Here is a 26,951-nt window from a genome sequence, read left to right on the forward strand (position 1 = left end):
GTTGCGTGGAACCACAAAAATAACATGCCTTTTGTCCATACAGTCTCTCTTGTTCAGCTCTGTTGTTCAGCTTTCCCATGTTGTGTTTAGACTCAGTCCTTTCCTGCTTTGCCATTTCTTGCCTTCTTTGATACTCTTGTAAAAGTTTTCCCTCTATATAATCCATATTGAGATTTGCATCGTCCATTGCTTCCATAGAGCTCACCAGACTATCATAACTTGAATCTAGTGAAGATAATGTGATATACACTTTTTGCATTTGAGAATGTTCAACTTCACGTTCTGTCAATTCATCAAATAGTCTATTCATCTCCAATAAGTGCTCTGACATGGTTGTATTGTCAGATAAGCGCATCTGATACAATCTTCTGGCAAGATATATTTTAGAACTGGCAGTCTTTTTCACATGAATATTTTTCAAAGTGTCCCAAGTTTCTTTTGCTGTTACTGCGTCACAAACGTGCAGTAATTGAGAATCATCAATAGCAAGAACAATTAATGCCTTTGCCCTTTCATCCAGCCTTCTCCAATCTGCTGGAATAGGCACCCCGGCGGGTGGGTCTTCTGCGATAGCTTTCCACAGGTCTTCTTTCACTAGAAAAGCCTGCATTCTCTGTTTCCAAGTGCCAAAATTTTTCCCTGTCAGCCTTTCCAAGGGAATCCCGGCCGATAACGTAACAGACATACTTTCACTTTTCACAGTTCACTGCCTTTGTAATTAGAGCTTCTCACCTCCGTCCTTCAGTCAGGTTTTTTTTTCCCCCACGGCTCTCTCACAGCTTTCAGCTCAGCTTTCGGTTTCTCCGTCTCTCTGCTGTTTTACTCACTGGTCTGCAGTTCTGGCTTTTCTCTGCCGCTTTTCTGCAATCCTCAGCACCAGGGAACCATCAGCACCAGGGAACCATCAGCACCAGGTAACCATCCTCTGCTACCACTTGTTGGATGTTGGATCTGGCGCAAGCAGATGCCCAGGATGCAGAACAGTATAGTGACAGGCTAGATGCCAGTTGAAGCAATGAGCCAGACAAGCAATAAGTTTTAAGAGTCACTTTACTGACAATATATCACAAGCTCTCTCTGTACAAACTCCTCGACCCCCACACCAACTGGCCAGATCTGCCAAGTCCTATAGATAAGGCCAGCTGGTTGCCTTGGATACTTGTCCTTGAGATCTGCATGGACTCTGAGCGTCTTGGCCTTGTAACTCTGCCATGGAAAAAATACTCTCAGGAACCCTTTACTTGCCAACAGTGGTCGCCCACACCATTCCAAGCACCTTGTCCACTTCCTCGAGCTGCACCAACTGAAATTCATCCAATAATAAAGGACAAGACCGCGCTCTGGACACTTCAATGGATTCATCTGTCATAACATCAGAGTCTAAGTCCCGACGGATGCATGCAATCTTATCCTGGAAGTGCTCCACAAGTTTGTTGCAGCAGGCTTCCGATGTTTCCTTAGTATCATGAGAGCCAGAATGTAGAAGCCCTCGTACCACCCTAAAAAGCTCTGCTGGGCGGCAAAGGGATGATCTAATGGTGGTAGCAAAATAAGACTTTTTTGCCGCCCTAACTGCTTTTATGTACAACTTAGTGGAAGCACTTACCAAGGAATGATTACATCCGTCAGGAGTTCGCCTCCACCTGCACTCTAGCCTCCTTCTCTCTTGCTTCATCACTCTCAGCTCCGGGGTATACCACGGTGCTGTATGAGTTCGGCACTGAAGGGGGCGCGCGGGAGCGATCATGTCGATGGCCCAGGTCATCTCCGTATTCCACAGATCAACCATGGCCTCGACAGGAGCACCAGTGCTATCAGCCGGAAAAACTCCCAGAGCCCTCTGGAAAGCTTCAGGATCCATAAGCCTCTGGGAGCGGACCAACTTAATAGGTCTCCCACCTCTGCAGAGGGAAAGGGCTGTCGTGAGTCTAAAACTCAGCAAGCGATGATCTGTCCATGACAATGGAGTAGATGAAAAATACCCCACCTTCAGATCACCATCTCCATGACCAGTGGCGAAGATCAGATCAAGAGTATGTCCTGATACATGTGTTGGGCCAGTAACAATTTGAGACAGCCCCATGGTTGTCATGGAGGCCATGAAGTCTGAGCCGCCCCGAGCAAGACAGCCTCGGCATGGATGTTGAAATCCCCCAGTACCACGAGTCTGGGGGACCCCAACAACACCTCCAAGACTATCTCTGTCAGCTCAGCTAGGGAAGCTGTTGGGCAGCAAGGTGGGCGGTACACCAACAGTATTCCCAGTCTGTCTCCTTGGCCCAGCACAAGATGAAGACATTCCAGACCAGTCGCCGTCTGGACACGGTGCTTGGTGAGGGAGAAAGAACTCCTATAGACCACAGCAACCCCACCTCCCCGGCCCTCAGATCTACCACAGTGCTGCACCGAGTACCCAGGTGGGCAAAGCTGGGAGAGAGCAACTCCTCCCTGCTCGCCCACCCAGGTTTTGGTAATACACGCAAGATCGGCCCCTTTCTCCACGATCAAATCGTGGATAAGGGAGTTTTTATTAGCAACCGATCTAGCATTTAAGAGCAGCACCTGGAGATCTGATGGCTGGCTGACAGTACAACCAACAATCCGGTGGATATGAGGAGAACCGGAACAAGGCACAGACACAACTTGTCTGGGACGAGTTCCCCTTACCTGGCACGTTCTCCTCCCAACACCATACCTCCCATTACCCGTCACTATGTTAATTGGGGCCCCCAAAAATCCCCTTACTAGGGCCGGAGTATGTTCTCCCAGGCACATCTTAAAATGAATCTAATATGACAAACACTTTCTTCTTTGTCTTTTAAAACACACACACCATGCTATGTATTCACTCACATTTATAGGTGAAACAAAATTTCATGGTTTTTGTATGTATATATTACTAGGCTAGAACTAGAAAAAGTCCTCAAATGCAAAGATGTATTACTGAAAACTAAAGTCAGGATCATTCAGACCATGGTATTCCCGATCTCTATGTATGGATGTGAAAGTTAGACAGCAAAAAAAACAGATAAGAGAAAAATCAACTGATTTGAAATGTGGTGGTGAAGGAGAGCTTTACGCATACCATGCACCATGAAAAAGACAAATAATTGGGTGTCAGAACAAATTAAACGAGAACTATCACTAGAAGCTAAAATGATGAAACTGAGGTTATCATACTTTGGACACACAATGAGAAGACATGATTCACTAGAAAAGACAATAATGCTGGGAAAAGCAGAAGGAAGTAGAAAAAGAGGAAGGCCAAACAAGAGATGGATTGATTCCATAAAGGAAGCCACAGACATGAACTTACAAGATGTGAACACAGTGGTTCACGACAGATGCTCTTGGAGGTCACTGATTCATAGGGTCGCCATAAGTTGTAATCGACTTGAAGGCACATAACAACAACAATATTACTAGGCGTTAAAATGTCCAGATTGAACAGAAATCTAAATCTTTTTATTCTTCTTATTCTCTTTCACTTTTATTAAATGTATTATTTATTTTAAGATTTCAGATATTGAGAGCAGAATTTCAGCGCTAATGGTAGCAGGCTTGAATGTAGCTCCATGTGTTCACCTGATGAGAAAACGTGACCAACAGCATACAAACCAGGTGAGAAAAATTAACCAGCACCCACCCCACCAACCCAGCAAGATCTGTGTAGCAAAGCAGGCTCTCATCTGCAGGGCCAGTGCTGGTACAGATGCCCATCAATATGTGATGTCACAGTGCGCATGGAATCCTCATTAAGCCGGCCAGATGTGCTTGTTAATGCAGATGGTTAATGCAGTCCTCAATCCACATCACTAGGTGTTGCATTTGACTAGCTGCATTGGGCTAGAGTTGGGCTGGGTTCAGTACTGGTAAGTATCGGTTCTGTTATGAACTAATTATGTACTAATACTGTGGGATTATTTTTCATCCCATAGATGCACACAATAGACACATCCAGACAGCAGAGACGAAAACTTCCAGCTCCACCAGTGACAGGTAATGAAAAACATTGAAAATATAATATGCTTGTTTTTATTCTATAGTACATATTATCAAACTACAACAAGCAATATTACCAACTTAGGAACAATGAAAAATTATACTATGAGTTTATTATTGAAGTTAATTGTCTGGACATTTTGAAGCCTGGTTAAAAATAAATAACCATGTTGTCAGAAACAGAAAACATTTTAAGGCTTCAATTCTATGCACACTTACCTGGTCCTTTTGAATTCAGCAGTCCTGTCTTCTGAGTAGACACATATAGGGCTGCACTGCAAATGAGTAAAAGTTAGCAGGAGCAATTCTGATGTATAAAATAATTCCTCTGATCATTCTCAGACAGAAATAATTTTGAAATGGTTTTTTCCACCCCCATGCCAAATTTCCAGTTTTTTCCATATGTATCATCATCATCATCATCATCTATTACCTGCCCTTCACCCAAAGGTCCTAAGGTGGGTTACAACAATTTTAAAATACGTTAAAAAAAATTAAAAGCAACCTAAAATCCCCAAATAGGATGGGTCTTAAAAGTACATGTCTCAAGTGTCGAAGGCTAGGGTAAAGAGGTGTGTCTTTAGCATTCGCCTAAAACTGTACAATGAAGTTTCCAGACACACCTTGATGGGGAGGGAGTTCCCCACCTTAGGTCCGCCACAACGAATGCCCTCTTTCAGGCCACTACCCCCAAGCTTCTGAGGGTGGCGGAACTACCAAAAGGACCTCCTCTGTTGATCTCAACACCTAAGAGGATCTGTAGGGAAGGAGGCGGTCTTTCAGATATTTGGGATCTGAGTCATTTAAGGCTTTAAACACTAACATGAGCACCTTAAAGAAGCCCAAAAATGAACTGGCAACCAATGCAGCTGTTTTAAAACAGGAGTTATATGAGATCTAAAGAGAACCCCTGCCAGTAATCTGGCTTCTGCATTTTGGACCAGCTGTAGCTTCCGACTCATCTTCAAGGGCAGCCCCACACAGAGCGTATTTCTATAATCCAATATGGAAGTTACCAGAGCATGGAATACTGTGCCCAAGTCATCTCTATCCAAAAGGGATTGAAGCTGTTGAACCATCAGGAGCTGGAAAAAGGTACTCCTATCCACTGAGGCCACCTGAGCCTCCAGTGACAATGTGGGATCCAGGAGTACTCCCAAGCTGCAACCCTGCTCCTTCCAGGGGTGTGCAGAACAAGCCATCTCCCGACCTCCCAAACATGAGAACTCTGGACACATAACACCTCTGTCTTTTCAGGATTCAGTCTCAGTTTATTGACCCACATTAAGCCCATTACCACCTCCAAGCACCACTATCTTTTTCATTTCAGTATAAATTTCTTCTTCAATATTATACTACAAACATGCCATTTGTATTAATTGGTTTTACCTGCAGTGGCATAAGCAGTAATATATATGGCTTGCACCATTGCCTGAGGCAGAACATTCTCTGCTTGGCATACAAGTCAGACCTTGCTTGAAAGTATCTCTTTCTACCACCACCAAAGCTTAGCACTTCAGAGGGAAGCCTGGAAAATTACCCAGTGCACTTTCAACACGAGATCCCCCATATGAAAACTGTAGTAGTGCAGTCCGTTGTTCAGAAGACATACTGCAACCTTCCCAAACCAGTGTCTTCCAGATGTTACAGACTGCAGCTCCCATCATCCGTGAACATTGGCCCCCACTGGATGGAGCTGATGGGAGGAACATCTCAGGGAACCAGATTGGGGAAGGCTGATACACTGTATCAGCCAGGGAATATTTGAATCTGCCCTCAGTCTTTTGCAGAAGCTAGCTACACATTTTGCCTCTTTCATCATTCTGTTGAATTCAAGCATGGATGAAACTGCTGACAAATCTTTTTCAGGTGAAAACATGGATGCTTTTCCAGTTGCACCTGTTAGAACATTTAACAGGAATTTTATGCTCCAAGGATCTCTGTCACAAAGAACAAAAAGAGAGAGAGAAAGCACTGCCAAGGATTTGATGGTAAGGACTAAACAAAGGCTTAGGGTGCAATCCAACTGCAATTTATGCTGGGCTGAGGGGAGTTGCATATGATGGACCCCCAGCTGAGCTGGCTGGGTCCTGGCTCAGCCAGGTACATTGGTAGAAGCCCTCATCCTGGCTTAGCCGTGGCAGACCTGGGACCCAGTCGGCTCAGTCGGGGGTCTGCTGGGGAAGTACAACCTGGAGGAAGGGGAGCCAATGGAAGCTGGTAGAAGGCCTGAAAAAGGGGTATTCTGGGGGGATGTTGGAGGAAGGAAGGCCTAGATAATGAAGAGAACTTGAACTTTGGAGCATTGGGTTTGTAAATAGTCTAGCTCCATGCATTGAACAGTTGCCTGTCAGACGTTTTGCAGCTTTTATATTATTTCATTTTTAAGATCAAATATTAATTTAATTCTATCTTTTCTGTTTTAGGAACCAACTATAGGGTCTGCTGTAATGTACTAGGATTATCCAGTTCTACTGCCATTAACACACTGCCTAAGGCTGCACACTTGAGTGCCTTTATATAACAGCCATTGTATACGTCCAATAAAAATGGACCCTCAAGAACTCACAATGCCTCAGTAATAGGGCTTTGCTTCGATACCTCACTGAGAAAGCCGTTCAAGTCTTCAGCATTGTGGTCTGCTGTTGGAAACTCTGCCTTAAAGTTCTCATGAGACTCCAGAAAGGACGCTGAGTTTCATATAAGCAAGGCTCCATGTTTTAAGATGCACTTCACGCACCCTATTGTCTATTGTACTGAAGTATGTTGTCGTAATTGACTTGAAGGCACATAACAACAACAACAATGTTGTCTTTAAAATACAGTATGTTTTGTATTCTTAATTCATCCATTAGTGTCAATGTCTCATGTGATGGTCAAGGAAAAACTCAAGTCACCCATCCTGTCTTCCAGATTTGCTGGCTCCTTACTGTTCACACAGTCATAGTCATATGTATTGTTGAGCAATAAGATGCATTGTGGAAAGGGATGGCCAGTGGGGAGGTCGAATGGGAGGGAAAGCCATTTTTCCATTTGTGCTGGCATACTCTGCTAGGCACCATATGAGTGTCATAAAATATATCTAAGAGGAGATATGGATGCTTCCAGATACGGGCTTTAGATCACGAAAAGGTAGTTCAGATCTGGGTTTTGTGTGTGTGCTATTGAAACATTAGCTTCCACACATTCATTTTTTCAGTTACGGGTATTTGTTTTTATTCATCTGTTAGCCATCCACATAAGTGGGCAGAGCTCAATGGAATGTAGCCATGCTTTTTACCCCTCCATCAACCGCTGCCCCCCACCCTCCATTATCCTTTTCCATTCTGGGCATGTGTGCGTGTATTTCTGTACCTGTTTCCATGCACTTTTAAAAAAAATCACCAGAAGTGTGCAAGAGCAAATGTTACCAGCCCTTAGATACCATGTTTCACAACAGGCAAAATAACGGCTTTCATAGAGAGGTTTTTAAAAAATAATTTAAAAAAAACCCTGAGGTCTTGCGCAAGAGTGATATTTAGCTAAATTGATCTGCTATTTGATTTGGCTGGGGTGAATGGCAATATCTAAAACCATTACAAATACCCTGTAGGCCCCTGTAACCATTAGCAGCATAACCATGTGGTTCCCCCATCCAAAGAGCCACAACAGCAATGAAATACTGACATTCTGATCAAAAGACCTCCATATTAAAAATGTACTGTATGTACTGCACTTACAATCTCTGAGGTAATTCCCTACATGTACTGTTTGAAGACCTTGAGATAACAGGTCCTCCAAACCAGTTTGTTGGAATTCAGAAATGACTTCAGCATGTGGCAATCTGTGCAAATAGGCACACTTGTATTGTTTGACCACCAGAAACAAAATGGCTAGGTTGTGCTGCCTTGGGCAACTTTGAGAGGAAGGGTGGGATATAAATTGAATAAACAGTAAATAATATAAAAACATAATAGGGATGTGGTGGTAGAAGCCACCCATCAAAATATCACCACATCCAACGCTCAGCCCCAAAATGGGCTAACGAGCTTCCGTGTCAACAATGGTTGTGGATGTACAATGGGTTATTTTTACATTGGATTTTCCATGGTAAAGGAAAACTGGATTTAAATGTTAAAAAGTACAGGCTGACATTTTGATGATAACAATGTCAGATGCTGGAGAAAGCTTATGTGCATGAGCAGCACTGATTCTACAATAAACTCCTGTCTGGAAGCACCTCATGTCTGCTTGATAGGCAAACTTTCACCTAGATGAATTAGAAATCTCTTCTGTCCTCAAGAAATGGCACATGCCGCTGAAACCAATCCTAACCTAGAACTGGCCCAGGACTTGGAAGCCTTTCCTAATATGTAACATTCAAATTAATGCACATTCACTCCATCTCCAGTTACAAAAGTGAGCTAGTCATAAAGTGTAGGTGATCACTCTGTTTATGGAAATATCTATATATAAACACAAACTTTTAGAAGTGTGTATTTGCAGTTTAAGGATCAGATTTTGATAGCTTATTTCACTGGAAGTAATAATGTTCCTTTGATTCCCACTAAAGTGTGTGGAAGGAAGCGACTTTTTGAATCACAGTATTCTCCAGATAGTTATAATTTCAATGGATGGGCCTATTTCAGTGCTTTCAATCCCCCCGATCTAGACACATGAGCTCCTTAAGTATGTACTGGTTATTTTCTGCTCCATGTAGTTGACTGGCTGGCAAAGACTGATGTTGGACCAGAATCATTTTGTGGCTTTATCAGTTGATTCAGTTGAATGTGTGAGCTGAAATTCAGGCAGCAACACTGGGCGCATTATGTGTCTGAATAGCATATAGTTACTGCAAGCCCTACAGTGGTCAGACGAATGTGTATAAGATTGCAGGCTCATGCTCTGTCTCAGATAATCCTTATACACCTAGCAACCCAGGTTCTAGGCTGACAATTGCTAAAACATTAGAACCCCTGCTACACCCATAAGCATGCATTAAAAGGCTAGAAAGACCTTCACTACTCCTTAATTGTAAGAATGGGAGGGTGGTTATAACAAGAGATTCTGTTTGCAATCCTAACCACACTTCCTAGGGAGTGAGCCCCACTGAGCTTAATGTGACTTACTTCTGAGTAAACAAGCTTAAGATTGCACTGCCCAAGTATGTACCTGCAGCAATGTTAGATTCATTAATTTCTTTTAGGTTTGTGTATTCCTAGGCCCTTATCTAAAATTCCTGTCCGATTCACTTTTTTATTCTGCAGACAAAATGATGCCATTATATACATGCATGAAATTCCTACTAAGTTTTATAAAACTTGATTATTCAGATGGCAGAATTTTGTCTGCAGTATACAAAAATCCATATACTATATGATCTAATAAAAGCTTCTTAATTAAAATAGGGGGTCTAATATAACTGTGTCTGTTTTAATTCACATGATTTTTTCTGTACTTGTCCAAGATACATCCCCAGATTCTTGTTTCTGCAGGTCTGTGTGTTAATGAAATATCAGTAATGATGGCTGGTCTACATATTTGTCCAATGATATTATTAGCTAATATTGTGTATGTAATATTCAATCCTACATGACTAATTTTGATAGATAACTCTTTGCCTTTTGTTCTGTTGGTGTGATATAAAACAAAACTGAGTTTGGAATAGAATGTTTTCCATAAGAGGCATGAAAAGCAACTACTGTGTTCAAATGTTAAACTATCCAGTCTTCTTTGACAAAATGTGTACTTGTAGACATTGCAAACAACAAACAACCACTACAAATCCTTGCCTGCTGTACGGCATTTCAATTTTTACAACGGTTTACCTGTGCCAAATGTGCAAAGATTAAAGTTACTGTTTTAAAGAAAACCATAAAAATGTATAAGTTATAGCACACAAAGAATTATTTTGTCATCCAGTGATTTCAATCCTTAGTGTTAATATTTATATTTAGATTTTTATATATATAAATGAAAAATATTTTAATGGTTTAAACAAGTTAAGATAATAAGATTCAGTCTGAGTGGAACTTAATGCTTTCCTTGTGGTTATCTGCATTCTTGCCAGGAATTATTGTCAAGAGAAATGATATGAGAGTAAAACAAATGATTTGTGGGAAAACATGGCTTTTAGGGGCCCTGAGTGATTCAGAAAACATGTAATGTATTCAATATGTTTGGATTTGTATATATGTTGCTGAAAAGATGTATGAGTTTTAAGGCCAGCTATTACAATACAGTATGTGCTCTAGTAGTAGATGAACCTGCTGTTTATACATTCCTAGCATGATATGGTAGAGAACTGTATTAACCGGGCACTACTTCCTGACGTGCCCTAAAGAAATATCAGTGTCAAACAGAACTTGACTGCAGCCCAATACACCAAGTACAATATGCTCCTCAAACATATTTTTCTGTTTACCCCCAGTGGTCCCTCTGTTAATCCCTGGACTAGCCCTGCCACTGATCTGAGCATGTCAGTATCCCACACCCCAAGTGACCACCATGTTGCCTCGGATCTCCTTCCCATGAATGTTGATGCTTGAGGTAGAACATCCAAATGGTACTTCCCTTCCCACTAACTAACATGGGGACACAAACACAATCTGCTGAGAAGTTCTTCTGTGCAGGCCTTATTGAAATAAATGGAAGAGCTCTTCACACCTCCTGTTGGTTTTATTGAGGCCTGCAAAGTGAAACTTCCCAGTGGATTAAACTCCAACAGCCAGATCTGTCCACCTCCCACTCTGCTGCCCTAAACTGTAACCAGCTCCACTGCCTCTCTTTAGATGTGCTGGCTAGGGCTGACAGAAGCTGGATGGAGCCCAAAACACCTGGAGGGCACCAGACTGGTGAAGGCTGCTGTATTGGTTACAGTATTAACAACAAACAAAAGTTCACCTTTCACATATTTTTAATAGTGACCTTCACATGATTTTATACAACTTATTTCAAGCACACATCTTTGGCTGAGCAATCATAATAGTTGTCCCAGTTTAGCATGGGTGATCAATGTGTTCTGTGCATACAAATGGGTGCTGCATTGGGTCAAATCTCCAACTTCTAGTTTCTAATGTGCCCATTGTGACAGATGCTGCATTGCACCAGCATACACGTCTCTTATCCAAATAGCTGCCATGGTCAACCCTGATATCTCTGGTCTCCTACTTGAGGTAATGGGGTGGTGAGTGGAACTGAATCCATGCTCTTGTTTTCCTCACAAACAGTTAATCAGCATGAACCATCTGCTTGATAGATATGCACCTGCAAATCCTTGTGCACGTACAACTGCCGTTCATAAGAATCTCTGGATTGGGGCACACATCTTTAGGAAGCAAAAATGGCTTGTCCAGAACAGATAGTGGCATACAATTCTGAATCAAAACAGCTTCTTATAATTGGGCACTACAATTTTGAATAGAAGTACATGTCATTCGCACATGATATAAATACAGGACAGCAAATGAAAGCCAGGCAAATCAGCATGCGTGTGTAGAAAGGAGATGGCGCTTAAAAGTGAGAAAAGAAAGTTTGTTTCTAGAGAGGATAACAAACAGGGACCAAGTCACCAGTTGTCGTCATCTGGTTCCAGTGCTTCTTGTGCCCGTAAAGCAGTCAATATCAGGCCCAAGCTGCTGCTCCCAGACCTCAGGCTGTTCTGACCAAACTTCAGCTGCCTTTTCCCAAACCGGCCAATTGGTCGAACGCCACGCCCCACATACCAAAATGGATCGATCTCAGGACCTGGAATTAAAAGCAGCTGGCAAGTAGGTACACATGAACCCTTTTACCAATCAGCAGCATTCAGTTTGATAATAGTCTTCTGATCAATTGCAAAACACTCAAAAGGTTATTCTCTTTTAACATAAGTATATATAAAACAAGCCAAAGACAAGTACATGCCTTCAGAATTCTTGCCAATAGTGCACATCACAAAAGAGACACTGTTGTCAGGCATGCCTGAAAGCAAAGGATAGGTGAAATATTCACCATACAGCTGGAAATAGAAATGCCGTTTGTGACAGAAGCATTGAGGTGAGGCTAGACAATTTTCACAAGGCCCAGAATAGACCACTGTTTTCAAATAACTCAGCATAGTTCGCTTGGCTTTTCTGATTCACATGCCCTTTAGGTGTCCATACTAGCGGCAATGGATGATACAGCCTGGTCCACAGTGCGGCCCTACTGTGGTTGGATGTTATTTATTGTCTTTGGCTGGAAATGCATTTTCCCAGCCTACAAATTAGCTCAGGTGGACTGCGCTAATTACATCCTTGCAATAATCCGATGACCTGGTGACAGTCTTTGGAATCCATGTCATCCTTCTTTTGCTGTGCTGTTGAATTAGTACAACAGTGTTGTCTTCATGGTAGCTAGGAATCCACTGATTAACAGACTCAGAATAGCAAGGGATATGCTTAACATTCTTAAGGGCATTGCATTATAAGGTTATAGTTCTTCACTATGGCAAATAAGGAACATGTTGCTCTCTGTGGGCTCCAAGACTGGGAACTGAGTTGGCAACATTATGCCCATGTGAAACTTTTAGACAGATTTTAGGGGTAGGGGAAATTGGAGTGGGTTCCTCATCGTTGTGGTGTTTAACAGTATCATGGGCCTTTGATTTTAATCATTTTAGTCAAGCCACTCCTTGACGGTGGTAAAGATGCTTTATCTCACAATGTATGATGTTACTGACCACACTGACTTGGATAGGTCTTATTACTTAGTACATACGCTTGGAACTGAAGCTGTATAGCACAACCCTATGTGCAGCTGATTGTTCTGATGTGCAACCTATACTATGGACAAGAGGTTACTGTAAGGAGAGAATATGGAGAAACCAATTGGTTCCCCATCAGAAAGTGTGTGAGACAGGGGTGTATTTTATCACCCTATTTGTTTAATCTATATGCAGAACATATCATACGGAAAGCGGGATTGGACCAAGATGAAGGTGTGAAAATAGGAGGAACAAATATCAATAATTTAAGATATGCAGACAATACCATACTACTAGCAGAAACCAGTAATGATTTGAAATGAATTCTGATAAAAGTTAAAGAGGAAAGCACAAGAGGAGGACTACAACTGAACATCAAGAAGACTAAAGTAATGACAACAGAAGATTTATGTAACTTTAAAGTTGACAATGAGGACATTGAACTTGTCAAGGATTATCAATACCTTGGCACAGTCATTAACCCAAATGGAGGCAATAGTCCAGAAATCAGAAGAAGGCTAGGACTGTGGAGGGCAGCTATGAGAGAACTAGAAAAGGTCCTCAAATGCACAGATGTATCACTGAACACTAAAGTCAGGATCATTCAGACCATTGTATTCCCAATCTCTATGTATGGATGGAAAGTTGGATAGAGAAAAAAGTGGATAAGAGAAAAATCAACTCATTTGAAATGAGGTGGTGGAGGAGAGCTTTGCGGATACCATGGACTGCGAAAAAGACTAATAATTGGGTGTTAGAACAAATTAAACCAGAACTATCACTAGAAGCTAAAATGATGAAACTGAGGTTATCATACTTTGGACACATGAGAAGACCTGATTCACTAGAAAAGACCATAATGCTGGGAAAAGCAGAAGGGAGTAAGAGGAAGGCCAAACAAGAGATGGATTGATTCCATAAAGGAAGCCACAAACCTGAACTTACAAGATCTGAACAGGGTGGTTCACGACAGATGCTATTGGACGTCACAGATTCATAGGGTCACCATAAGACGTAATCGACTTGAAGGCACATAACAGCAACATGTGAAGTCCTACACACTCTTTCCTGTGAGCAGGTGCTATTGAACACAGTGGGATGCAATCATTGTTTGGATTGCACTGTTTGTTACTGTATTTGGTTACTTTTGATATATGAGCTGCATCACAAAGACATGACAAGCAATTTTAGCTATAGCTATGGATTTGTGATCATGTGGAGGAAGGGAGTGGTCACAGCTACCTTTAAGAGATTCTAATATGGCATTTGCAGGCCTGTGCATTTGCTGCAATTTCTTAGAAACACAGGAGAAGAATGGTGACTTGTGGGGGCGGAATCAGCTTCCTGAAAGCTCCTTAAGAAAAACTTTATTATTGGTATCAAAATTTACAAAATCTCACAAAACACAGATTCATAACATATCAACCCCTTTTATGAAATCAATATTCCTAACAACCATATTTAAAACATACAAATATCAAAAGAAAACACAAACTTTTGATACAACAATCTTTTTTACAAATACAATATTCTTATCTATTTATTTACAATACCACTAATTGCAACAGCTGTTCCATAACTCTTTATATATTTCAATGGACTTTTTGTTTTGTTGTTATGTGCCTCCAAGTCAACTATGACTTATGGTGACCCTATGAATCAGTGACCTCCAAGAGCATCTGTCATGAACCACACTGTTCAGATCTTGTAAGTTCAGGTCTGTGGCTTCCTTTATGGAATCAATCCATCTCTTGTTTGGTGGTCTTCTTTTTCTACCTCCTTCTGTTTTTCCCAGCATTATTATCTTTTCTAAAGAATCATGTCTTCTCATGATGTGTCCAAAGTATGATAACCTCAGTTTCATCATTTTAGCTTCTAGTGATAGTTCTGGTTTAATTTGTTCTAACACCCAATTATTAGTCTTTTTCGCAGTCCATGGTATCCACAAAGCTCTCCTCCACCACCACATTTCAAATGAGTTGATTTTCTCTTATCAGCTTTTTTCACTGTCCAACTTTCACATCCATACAGGGATTTTTTTACCATAATATATATATATATATTAATTATCATATAAAAAGTGTTTAGCCCTTGCAAACAAATATGTGTTTGATGCAGGGGAGCTGCCCACTTTAATCTCAGAAGCTACAAGGGTGGCTGAAGAAGATACTCAGTGGAGCAGGGATGGGGGAAGTATGGAGTTTCACTGTCCTTCATAGTGCCTTGCCACCAGTAGCATAGTGTCAAATTCAGAAGTGCAGGGTCCCTTCATGTTAGCCACAGCCACGCCCCCACCCTTTTTTGCTACAGAGTTGAGAATGAGATCCTTGTGAATTCCTTTTCCCACAACAACAGACACTCCTAGTAGCTAATAAACAGGAAAAAGGAGAGTGTTATCTACTGAGAAGAGTCTTCTCAGTGGCTGACTCACCTCCTTTCACTCTGATTTGCTCCAATCAGCAGGAAAAAATAAGGAAGCATGTTAGAAGACTCTTCTCAGTGGCTAACACACTCCCCTTTCATGTTGATTGGCTTGTATCATGCTGGAGACATAGGGACCCTACTAGGACCCTGCTCCTAAAAAAGTAAAGACCGCCCAAACCCCCAGACAACTACACCCGTGCTTACCACTCCGTATGACTAGCAGAATCAGAATAAGCAATAGAAAATGGGAAAGCAAATGCAGAAGAAATTGTGCAAAATGAGAGGGGAATTTGCTCGATTTGCATTGTGAATGCAAGTCACAACATTCAGCTTTGCTTGAATTTTGATCATAGTAAATACATACAGGCCTGAGTATTTTAGGGCACTGTTCTTTAACCTTGAGTCCCCAAATGTTGTTGGACATTTATTTGGAGAAGGGCAACACCTAAGTTCTGATCCAGATATTAGTCCAAAAATGCAGATCAGGACATGTCACACAGAAATTCACAAAGATTTCATTTCTCAGACATCCCTACCAAGAATGTCCATTAAGTTTAAATGGAATGAGTCTTTATGCTCTGCAGAAGCTAGTCCTGTCTCTCCTGGTCTCTGCCAGAAGACTTTCTCCCCCTAACTGTCCATTGGGATCAACAACACAAGGCTGGCAGAAGGTAGGTTTATTCCATGGACCCACTTCCTTGTTACCATTGTTCCCTATAATACCAAACTTGGGTAGTCCTGGCTATGCCTATCAGTTAGTAGCAAAACTAACTTCCAAAGAATAAATTTGTTTTAACAAAACATACTCAGGAGTCTCCCTAGGTATGTAAAAGTATATTAATTTGTAGATAAAAGGAAAATATCTTTAACACCCCGCCAAATGCCCCAACAAGGACCAGTGAGCTTCCAACACTTAAAGACTCTTGAGAGCAGTTGAGGCACAGAATGCTGGGAGGATTGGTTAAGGGGGGTGGGACGGGAAATGGAGGGATTGAGAAAGAGAAAAGGAGTTGTTGGCCTGCTCAAGCTTTTAGCAGCTTATAGTACATTTCCTAGAGGTGGGACCTTATAAACATCCCCTTCCTGCACTGTTAATCAGCAATGCTAAAATAGCCTTCTGGCATTTCATACAGACCTAACATGGCCCTTGAAATTTGATTTTCTTTGCTAAAGAAAACCCATAGTGTAGCAGTAAAAGTGAAACAAAATGTTAATATGAAAAGCCAAGAAGTTGCTACTCACTTCTGTTGTCAATCTGATGGTTAAAGTATCTTCTTTGGCCTGAAGTGATGCTGACCGATATCATCAGCACCAAGATGTAGATTGTAATCAGTTTTGAGGATTTGGGCTGAGGACAAAACTGATATAGATCAAACCCCAATGGAGGACCACACATGATGAGCCAGCTCTGGAAACTTTGGGCAGAAACAAGGAAAACGGGGATTAAAGAGAAATACACCGGATGCATATTTGAGGAGGAGGATGTTGCCAGTTTGGTCATCGACAGCTCCATGAAAACAGTTAACACTTCAAACAGAACTGAAGAGTCCATATTTATGAACTAATTACTGGGAGGAAGGGCAGGATGTAAATCTAATAATAAAAAAGGATTGTGAAATGGAGTTATTAAGGGCTAGTCCACCCTATTTGTGTAGTTATTGGCAAATGTTGTGGTCCTGTGTTGGTGGCACTGCGGTCCTCATTACTGGTACTATTATCTAGCTAAAGCATTCAGCCATTTGTCCAGATATATATAACTACCAAATGCCTTCCTATCCTTCAGTAGAATTGCCCTGATTGTGCTCTAGTCATGGTAGACTAGACACATGTAACAGTTGGTGGCATCCCTTTGAGCAACAAAAGATGTATCCTGCCAATTCCATGTGGCCCAGATGAGTATTATTATGCAGATTTATTTATGTTGGTCACATCCACATCATATATTTAAAGCACTCTTATACTGTTTTGACAGTCGTGGCTTTCCCCAAAGAATCCTGGGAACTATAGGTTTGTTAAGGATGCTGGAAAATTAGGCCTGTGAGGGGTCTCCTAACAACTCTCAGCACCAGAGTCTGTGAGTTCAAATCCCCGCTCATGTCTCCTGGGTGTCAAGGGCCAGCTAAAGATCACCCCCACAGTTTATCCTGTAATTCCATTGGGAATCACTGTAGATCAAGATTTAGTTCTTTATGCCCAGGAAGTGCACCAGTGTACATCTGTTAATCCAGATTTGTTTCAACACCTCAAACCCATTGCATTATGTTACGGCCTAGCCGATCTCCAGAAGTTACTTTCTCATCCTATGTTACAGAAACAATTAGAAGCAGTTAAACAAATGGGAGAGCAAGCTACACTCCAGATAACACATGATCGTCATGCAATCACTAATATCGCAGCTAAGATTAAAAAGATAGGGGCACCTGTGCAGCCGTGGGCAAGCTGCATAGTCCCAAGGAGCCCAGTTGCCCCCCAGCTGGCAGTTGAGGACAAGGAAGGGGCTGGCTTGTACAGCTGTGGCAAGCTGAGCAGGCCCTAGCCAGCTGGGGAGGACTTGCCTCAGAGGGAGGCAATGGTAAACCCCCTCTGAATACCGCTTACTATGAAATCCCTATTCACAGGGTCGCCATAAGTCAGGATCGACTTGAAGGCAGTACATGTACATTTACATCTAGTCATTATCAGACAGAGAGATTGTCTGCGGATTTCCATCGGTCAGAGATCTCCATTCACTCCACTGCCAGCAGCAGGACAACTACATTTTTTAGTATCTCCCATCATATCCAAATGCCTTGTAAGTGACAATAAGGCAAAAGCCAGGGTGGGGAGTAACAGTTGACCCATGATATTAGAAATCTTGCCAAACCCTAAACCCCAAAATCTTTTAACTGGCTCACATACCCACCACATGTGGTAAAAGGAACCTACAATGTCACAGCCCCTCCAACTCTAAGCATCCTTAACAAACTATAGTTCCCATTTACCTTGGAATCAACCAAATGGAACTCCACAGAACTTATATCTCGGTATATATAGGATTACATTGTGAATCTCTGGAGGTACCGATACCAAAGCAAATGAGGTTGGTAGCAGAGTCATGGGAAGAAAAAACATTAAAAGGAGCACCAAATGAAAAACATGGAACTTCAGCATTAACCTTAAGGAATTCCTTATTTGCATTGTTTATTGCCTCTCTGAGAAAAGTAGTGTATAAATTGCCTAAATAAATAAATAAATATACACCCTTTTAAAAACTGTGAATATTTTATTTCTGCCATTACTGGCTAAACAAACCTAAATAATTTTTTTAAAATCAGTTAAAAGTTTAATTATTGCTGGATCAGACCAAGCCCATCAACGTCCAGAATTCTGTCTTCAACAGTAGCAAGCCAAATGTTTCTAGAAGTGATACATGAAGAAACTGACTATTCCCTGTTGTTTGTTCTAGCATCTGGTATTCAGTTTTAATTTCATTTAATATTTGCTAGAGGACTGGTCCTAACAGTTGGTAGACTGAGGTGGCTCCCTCATGTGTATGTTACTGAGTGCTGAATTTAGGCCCAAGATAAGTAAAGCTACATTTCAGGGCTTCAGCTTATGAGGGGACTCTAAATAAATAAATAAAAGTTAAATGCTTTAGTTAGATCATTAGTTCTAACTATATATGGAAATGGAAATGGACTGCCTTTGAGTCAATTCCGACTTATGACAACCCTATGAATAGGGTTTCCGTGGTAAGTGGTATTCCGAGGTGGTTTACCATTGCCTTCCTCTGAGGCTGAGAGGCAGTGACTGGCCCAAGGTCACCCAGTGAGCTTCGTGGTGTGTGGGGATTTGAACCCTGGTCTCCCAGGTCGTAGTACAGCACCTTGACACAGTTTAGAGTCTCAGCATGTCCTGGGGTAATATCCTGAGCTAGTGCCCTAGTAGTAGTGAAGCCTGCTTGCTGTTGGCCTGGGCTTGTTGGTTGTCTCATCTTGTCACCTTTTCCCAGTGCATAGCAGACAGCGTCACTGGGAAAGGTCCCTGACTGAGGGAGCTGGCAGAGAGGCACTAGCCATGGTCATGCACTCCAGAAAGCAACATGGATGCAGATGCATTGTTCTGCTCGTGTGCTGGTGCATGCTGCTGCTGCTGCATCGCAGCATTTGTTTGAGAGAGCAACGAACAGGAGCCAGGTGGAGCAAGGAGTGAGCGGGAACGAGGTGTTGAGATGACAGATCTCTGTGTGCCATGTGACCTGCCCTGTACCCTCTAAGCAAGCCTGCTGCCTTTAGGTGTGGTGGAGGGCACAGGTCCATTACCAACGGCAAGTCTGATTGGCTTCTGAACATGACAATGAGCAGGGCACACATTATCTTGTTCTTTGCCTCGGGCAGCAAAATGTATTAGGCAAGCCCCAGATAGAATGACCATGATTTCAAGCTTTATTTGGAACCTGCATAATATGATTACCAAAACCATAATTAAATTAAATAAAGCAGCAATCCTAAACACACTTAGTAGAAAATAAACTCCACTGAACACAGTGGGACTTATTTTTGAGTAAACATGCATAGGATTGCACAGCACATAAAACTTCTGGTTATTTGGACTATAAAAATTGCAGGAAAGAAAGAAAGAAAAAGAAAGAAAGAAAGAAAGAAAGAAAGAAAGAAAGAAAGAAAGAAAGAAAGAAAGAAAGAAAGAAAGAAAGAAAGAAAGAAAGAAAGAAAGAAAGAAAAACTTTGAATAGGCATGAACATGGATAAATTTCTTTCTTTCTTTTCTTTTTTTCTGTTCAATCGGTCTTAATTCGTTGGTGCATTTATGCTGTTTGTTCTTTCCTTCCTAGGAACCAAGATTGGAGGTGAGGAATTGACAGACCAAGAGCACTCTACCCCCCCCAAGCCCCCACTTACCTGCTTCCTCAGAGATTGCTCCACAGGTGACCAATGCTCCAAATCAACCATAGCTAGACTTTTTATAGATGTGGTTGGGGAGGGGAAGAGGGGAATGGATGAGGATACGTCAGCTGCATTGATGAGCAACATTTAAATACAGGAACATGCATTCATATAGTGCTATTTCAAAAGCAGATCAAGAGGCAAGCTGGGAGTATGTTATACTTCTGTGCCACGGATCTTTTCAGAGCTGCAGTGGAAGCTGTATTTCATGCTGCCCTCTGCTTCCAGCTGCTCTGTTACAGTAGCACATATTAATTTAATTTAAATATTTTATTTATTTAAGTAAGTTATTAGCCCTTCTTCAGTCAAAGCTCCTGGGTCTGAGCAGCTTATTAAAAAAAAATATTTTTAAAAATTATTTTTCTCCAAGGTGCTCAAGGTGGTATACATGGTTCGCCCCCACCTCATTTCATCCTCACCACAACCCTGTGAGGTAGGTTAGGCTGAGTGGCAGTGACAGGACTACAGTCATCCAGTGAGCTTCATGTTTGAGTGGGGATTTGAATTCTGATTGCCCAGGCCCTAAGTCCAACACTCCAGCCACTATGCCATTTTGGTTGAGTGTGTGTGCATCTATATTTCTTTATATCTCTCATTATCTATCTATAGATATTGTGGGTGGGGCAAAAGTGGGTGAAGCAATGGATATACATTTTACTTTTCTACAGTTAGCTACTTTTACACACAGAGACAACCCCTCTCTCTCCTGTACTGGGGGAAGTAAGAGGCATGATCCAAGTTCAAAGACACATTCCAGCCAGGCAAAAACATTCAAGGACAAGGAGGGCTGTGATGTCCCTGTATTTATAATACTGTAAATATGGTAAGTGTGGGTTTATTAGAGTAAATGAGGTAAGTGGACTGAGTGAGAGGGGGAGTACATGGGTTGGACTGTTGATGCGTGTTGTATTATGATTGGCTGAGCTCTTGAGGGTCTGAAGGTATAAATGAGAGGATGACAGTTGAGAGGGGTTTGTTTGGTTGGTTTTAGTTGGTGGGTTTAGGAGTTCATTGGTTGGTTCTGGGTTTTGGAGGGTGGATTGAATTAGGTGGGTAGTGAGGCAGGTTACTGATGACTAGAAACATAAAGAGTAATGCATCTTATGAAACCACACGCTTGTTGACTATACCTTTAAGTAATCTTGTTATTCCCTGTGTATATAAATAAATATTTCTTGGTTTACCTAACACCTGATCCTTGGCTGGGTTTACACAGACCAGAAGGGTGGGCAGGGCATATACCAAGGTGGGGAAATAGTATCAATGGTGGCAGCCTTGAAGAGATAGTGTGACATCATCAGGTATCCAGAGCAACCCAGGGCTGTATTCTTATAGGCACAAAGATACAGGGGGGTTGTGGCCTGCAAGTGCACCCAGACACAAAGTAGCAATAAGCCAGGAGGAGACTAAGGCACAGTCTCAAGGGAATATTGTTTTACAGGGAGTGTCTGGTGGTGCTGCCTAGCAGTGGGATCTTGAGAGATCTTTGCTAGAGCTGGTGAGAGAACTATTTAAAGACCAGGACCCTGAGGTGGGACCATGGCAAGGCGGTGACCACAGGCAGGATCCTAGCAGGTGGCGCCTGAGGTGGGGTCCTGACAGGAAGGGTCCTGACAAGGGCCAGTGAGGGATGTGGCGTGAAGAGAGTTAGGAGGCCCATATAAAGAGACCTGGAGGGCTGCATTTGGCCCCCAGGTCTGAGAAGTTCCTCACTCTGAGATATAATACACAGAGAGAGAGAGAGAGAGAGAGAGAGAGAGAGACGGAGAGGGAGAGAGAGAGAGAGAGAGAGAGAGAGAGAGAGAGATGCTAAAACAGTGAAACAGAGCAGTGATAGAATTCCAGCATAAAAATACAAAAGTGGCCTGGGCAAATAAAAATTTGTCACTTGATGCTGAAAAGACAACAAGGCTGACATCAAGTGAACCTCCCTATAGAGTGAAATCCAAGGTGGGGCACAACAACTGAGAAGTCCCTGTCTCCAGTCAACACCCTCATTACTTCTGACATTGGGGGGACTCAGAGAAGGGCTACAGATGACAAATGTAATGTCCAGGTAGGTTTGTGCAGGAGGAGATGATCTGTTTGGGTATCCTGGTCTCAAGCCTTTTAGGGCTTCAAAAGTTACATCCAATACTTTGAAATGTGCTTGGAAATGAAACAGAAGACAGTGTAGCTGTTCTGAAACAGATATACTGTATATGCCCAGTTCTAGTTTGTATTCTTGCAGCTCTATTTTACACTAATGGTCATTTCCAAACAATCTTTAAAGAAAGTTCTGTGGTCTAGATGAGATATTACCAGAGCATGGATCTGCAGCCAGGCTATCTCTGTCCAGGAGGGGCAGCAGCTGATATACCAGCCTCAGATAGTGAAAGGTGCTCCATGCCAGGGACTACTTAAGCTTCCAAAGATAAGGCCAGATATACAAGTAATCTACCCACCCCCAGGCTGGAAACCGTATGTTCCAGAGGAAGTGGAACCCAATCTTGAACAGATGGAACACTCCCTCGTAGTCCAGATGAGCCACCCAGAAACAGCACTTCCAACTCTCCTGGATTAAGATTCTGTTTATTGGCCTGCATCCAGTCAATTACCAATCTCAGATAGTGGTTCAGAAGGGTGACAAGTTTTGGTTTTGATCCCACTTCAGCGCTTAGGAAAGTGGGTCAATTTGGGCTCCAAACTATTTAGAGTCACCTGCTCCCACTCAAGTACAAAGAAAAACCTTGCTTCAGAAAATGCAAGTCTTCATACATGTCCCCATTGACTTACTTGATGAAATGAACAAATGCTATAATATTTTTTTTACTTTTTTTATTTATTATTTACTTTTCAAATTTATATCCCTCCCGTCTTCCCAGAAGGAGCCCAGGGTGTCAAACAAAAACACTAAAAGCATTTTTAAACATTTAAAAAACAAAAGACTTTAAAACATATTAAAATAAACATCTTAAAAACATATTTAAAAAACAACTTTTAAAAGATCTTAAGAAGCAATTCCAACACAGACACAGACTGGGAAAAGGTCTCTACTTAAAAGGCTTGTTAAAAGAGGAAGGTCTTCAATAGGCACCAAAAAGATATCAGAGATGGTGCCCATCTGATATTTAAGAGAGGAAATTCCAAAGTGTTGGTGCTACAATAGTAAAGATCCACCTCTGATGTTGTGAGGAACGGACCTCCTGATGATATGGTATCTGCAGGAGGCCTTCACCTGCAGAGTGCAGCGATCGGCTGGGTATATAAGGAGTAAGATGATCTTTCAGGTATCCTGGTCCCAAGCTGCATAAGGCTTTGTACATCAAAGCTAGAACCTTGAATGTGGCCCGGTGGCAGCCAGCTGATGGGCAGCCAGTGCAATTCTTTCAGCAGCAAGGTAATATGTTGGTGATATCCTGCCCCAGTGAGCAGTCGTGCTGCTGCATTTTGCACCAGCTGGAACTTCCAGACCAACCTCAAGGGCAGACCCACATAGAGCACATTACAGTAATCCAGCCTGGAGGTTACCAGAGCATGGACAACAGTGGTCAGTCTATCGCTGTCCAGAAAAGGCTGCAGCTGTCTTACCAGCTAAAGCTGGTAAAAGGCACTCATAGCCACTGAGGTCACCTGGGCCTCTAGTGACAAAGATGGATCCAGGAGCACCCTCAGACTACAAACCTGCTCTTTCAGAGGGAATACAACCCCATCCAAGGCAGGAAATTGACTTTATCCAGAATTGGGAACCACTAATCCACAGCATCTCCGTCTTGCTAGGATTCAGATTGAGTTTATTGGCCCTCATCCACCTCCAGGCACTGGTCCAGGGTTTGCACAGCCTCTCCCAATTCAACTATTACAGAGAAATAGAACTGGATATTATCAGCATACTGCTGACACATCCCAAATCTCCAGATGACTACTTCCAAGAGCTTAATATAGATATTAAACAGCATTGGGTACAAGATGGTACCCTGTTACACCTCACAGCACAATTGCCAGGGGGCTGAAAGACAATCACCCAATGCTATTCTCTGAAAGTGACCCTGGATATAGGATCAGAACCACTGTAGAACAGTGTGGCAGATACCCATCTCACCAAGTCGGCTCAGAAGGATACCATAGTCAGTGGCATTAAAAGCTGCCGAGAGAGCAAGTAAGAAGAACAGAGTGACACTCCCCCTGTCCCTCTCCTGATAAAGGTCATCCATGAGGGTGACCAAGGTCAATTCAGTCCCATAACCAGGTCTGAACCCAGATTGGAATGAGTGAAAATAATCTGTTTCATCCAAGAATACTTGCAATTGCTGTGCCACAACTGACTCAATTACTGTCCCTAAAAGGGGGGTATTTGTGACTGGGCGGTAGTTGTCGCAAACCAATGGCTCCAGGGTGGGCTTTTTCAGGAGCAGTCAGATTACCTCCTCTTTCAGTGTGGCCAGGACCACTCCCTCTCACAAAGACACCTTGACTACACTCTGGATCCACTTAGTCATACCTCCTCAGCAAGCTTTAATAAGCTAAGAAGGGCAAGGATTAAGAGGACACGTTGCTGGCTACATCGTCGCAAATGACATCAACTGAAACTGATCCCAAGATGTTGCATGGGACACTTCACTGGGTGCTACAGTAAATGTGGATGGGTCATCAAGATTGCTATGGAGGAGAGCAACTTTACCCTCAAAGTGCCTTGCAAACAATTCAGAGTGGGCTTCTGAAAGGTCTAAAATTCCATTTCCTGGAGTTGCTGTTAACTGACCCCTGACAATACGAAGAAGCTCTACTGGACAGTTACTTGAGGATGTGATGGAGGCAGAGAAGTGGGCCTTCTTCACCACCCTGACCGTCACATGGTAGGCGCAGTTATGATGTTTTACTCATGCGCAAAAAGCCTCACAGCACGTCTTTCACCACTTGTACTCTAGCTGTCGTCCAGCCTGTTTCATTGTCCTTAGTTCACTGGTGTACCAAGGAGCAAACCAGGCTCCATAATGGTAGAGACGGCGCTCAGGGGCAACCGTGTTAAGAGCCTGATGTCTTGTTGTTCCACAGCATAACAAGAGCTTCAACAGGGTCACCTGCTCAATCTACTAGAAACTGTCCCAGGGCATTCAGGAATGCAGTGGATTCCATTCAGGAACGCAATGGATTCCATCTCTGGGAGTAGACCATCTTAATCTGTCCACCAACCCTGCAGGAGAGGATTGGAGCCGTAAGTCTGAGCTTCACCAGCAAGTGGTCTGACCATGACAATGGGGTGACATCCACCCACCCCCATCTCCTGAACACCGTTTCCTCCATCTGGAGCAAAAACCATATTGAGGGTGTCCCCTGTCCTATGTATTGTACTGGTGACAACTTGAGATAGTCCCATGCTCGTCCATCATGGAGGCCATGAAGTCCCCAGCCAGAACACTATGGGCAGCCTCAGCATGTACATTGAAATCACCCAGGATTGTTCTGGGCTCCTCCAACACCATAGCCAAGATGGCCTCCACCAGCTCAGTCAGAGAAGCTGCTGGGCAGCAAGATGTACGGTACACCAGCAACAACCCTAGTTTACTGTCTCCTTGGCCTGACACCAGGTGCAGGCCCTCACAGCCAGCTCCAAAACAAAGTGGTTTACTGGTGACAGAGATGGAAGTTCTGTAGACCACAGCAACCCCTCCCCCCCCATCCCTGCAGCCTGTGCTGGTATTGCACCGAGTATCCAGGTGGGCAAAGTTGAGTGAGATCAACTCCTCCAAGCTCACCCACCCAGGTCTCGGTAATGCACACCAAATTGGCACCATGATCAAATCACAGATGAGTGTGGTCTTATTGTGTACTGATCTGGCATTTAACAACAGCACATGCAGCCCAGTGGACATAGCAGATGAGCAACCAGGATCCCATCCATGGGAGGACTGGGAGCAAGGAACAAGACGTAGATAGCCTTGCCCTCGTCTTCCATGGTAGCCCATCACCTCCCCATGGTTAATACCTCCCTCTACCCATGATCTCTGAAATTGGAGTGGCATTGACAAAACTGGGTGAAAGTTTCAGGCACAGTAGCCCTTTCTGGGTTATGCCAAATTTCAGATGAACAGTTGCAAGGAATGGGGATTTTGTGCAAGCAGGTTGGATCTCTGTTGCGGTCGTTGGCCTGGATGGTTGGATTGTGGAATACGGAGCTGACCCAGGCGGTTGACACGATCGCTCCCATGCGCCCCCTCCTATGTAGAGCTCATACAGCTCCATGGTATACCGTGGAGCTGAGAGTGATGAAGCAAGAGAGGAGGAGGCTTGAGTGCAGATGGAGGCGAACTCCTAACAAATGCAATTATGCTTTGGTAAGTGCTTCTTCTAAGCGGTATATAGTAGCGGTGAGGGCAGCAAAAAAGAGATATTTTGCTGCCACAATTAAGGCATCTCTCTCCCGCCCGGCGGAGCTCTTTAAAATTGTACGAGGGCTTTTACATTCTGGCCCTCGGGATATTATGGATTCATCTGTAGCCCGCTGTGATGAGTTCGCGAGGCACTTCCAGGATAAGATCGCATGCATTCGCCGGGACTTAGACTCCAATGTTATGACAGTGAGTTCCAACGAAGTATCCAGAACGCGGTCTTGTCCTTATTTATTGGATGAGTTTCAGTCTGTACAGCTTGAGGATGTTGACAAGATCCTTGGACTGGTGCGGGCGACCATATCTGTTCTGGACCCTTGCCCCTCTTGGCTGGTGAAAGCTGGCAGGACCGGAACCGCCGGCTGGGTCAAGGAGATAATAAACGCCTCTTTGAGAGAGGGAGTGGTCCCTGACTGCCTAAAAGAGGCGGTAGTGAGACCACTCCTGAAGAAATCCTCTTTGGACCCAGATAACCTGAACAACTATAGACCTGTGGCGAATGTTCTGTTC

General features: G+C 43.0%; 1 protein-coding gene across 6 annotated transcripts in view; it reads left to right on the forward strand.

Moving 5' to 3' along the window:
- Positions 1 to 9,870, forward strand: part of MYRIP (myosin VIIA and Rab interacting protein) — a 377,908-nt gene extending 368,038 nt beyond the window's left edge. For all 6 annotated transcript variants that reach the window (XM_061587554.1, XM_061587553.1, XM_061587556.1 and 3 more), the window contains 4 exons: positions 3,517 to 3,621; positions 3,939 to 3,999; positions 5,872 to 5,993; positions 6,429 to 9,870. In XM_061587554.1, the coding sequence (XP_061443538.1) occupies positions 3,517 to 3,621; positions 3,939 to 3,999; positions 5,872 to 5,993; positions 6,429 to 6,461 (321 nt within the window). In that variant the 3' untranslated portion in view covers positions 6,462 to 9,870. The remainder of the gene's footprint in view (positions 1 to 3,516; positions 3,622 to 3,938; positions 4,000 to 5,871; positions 5,994 to 6,428) is intronic.
- The last annotated feature ends 17,081 nt before the right edge of the window (positions 9,871 to 26,951 follow it).

The sequence above is a fragment of the Rhineura floridana genome, chromosome 10 (genome assembly GCF_030035675.1).
Source record: "Rhineura floridana isolate rRhiFlo1 chromosome 10, rRhiFlo1.hap2, whole genome shotgun sequence".
NCBI lineage: Eukaryota > Metazoa > Chordata > Lepidosauria > Squamata > Rhineuridae > Rhineura > Rhineura floridana.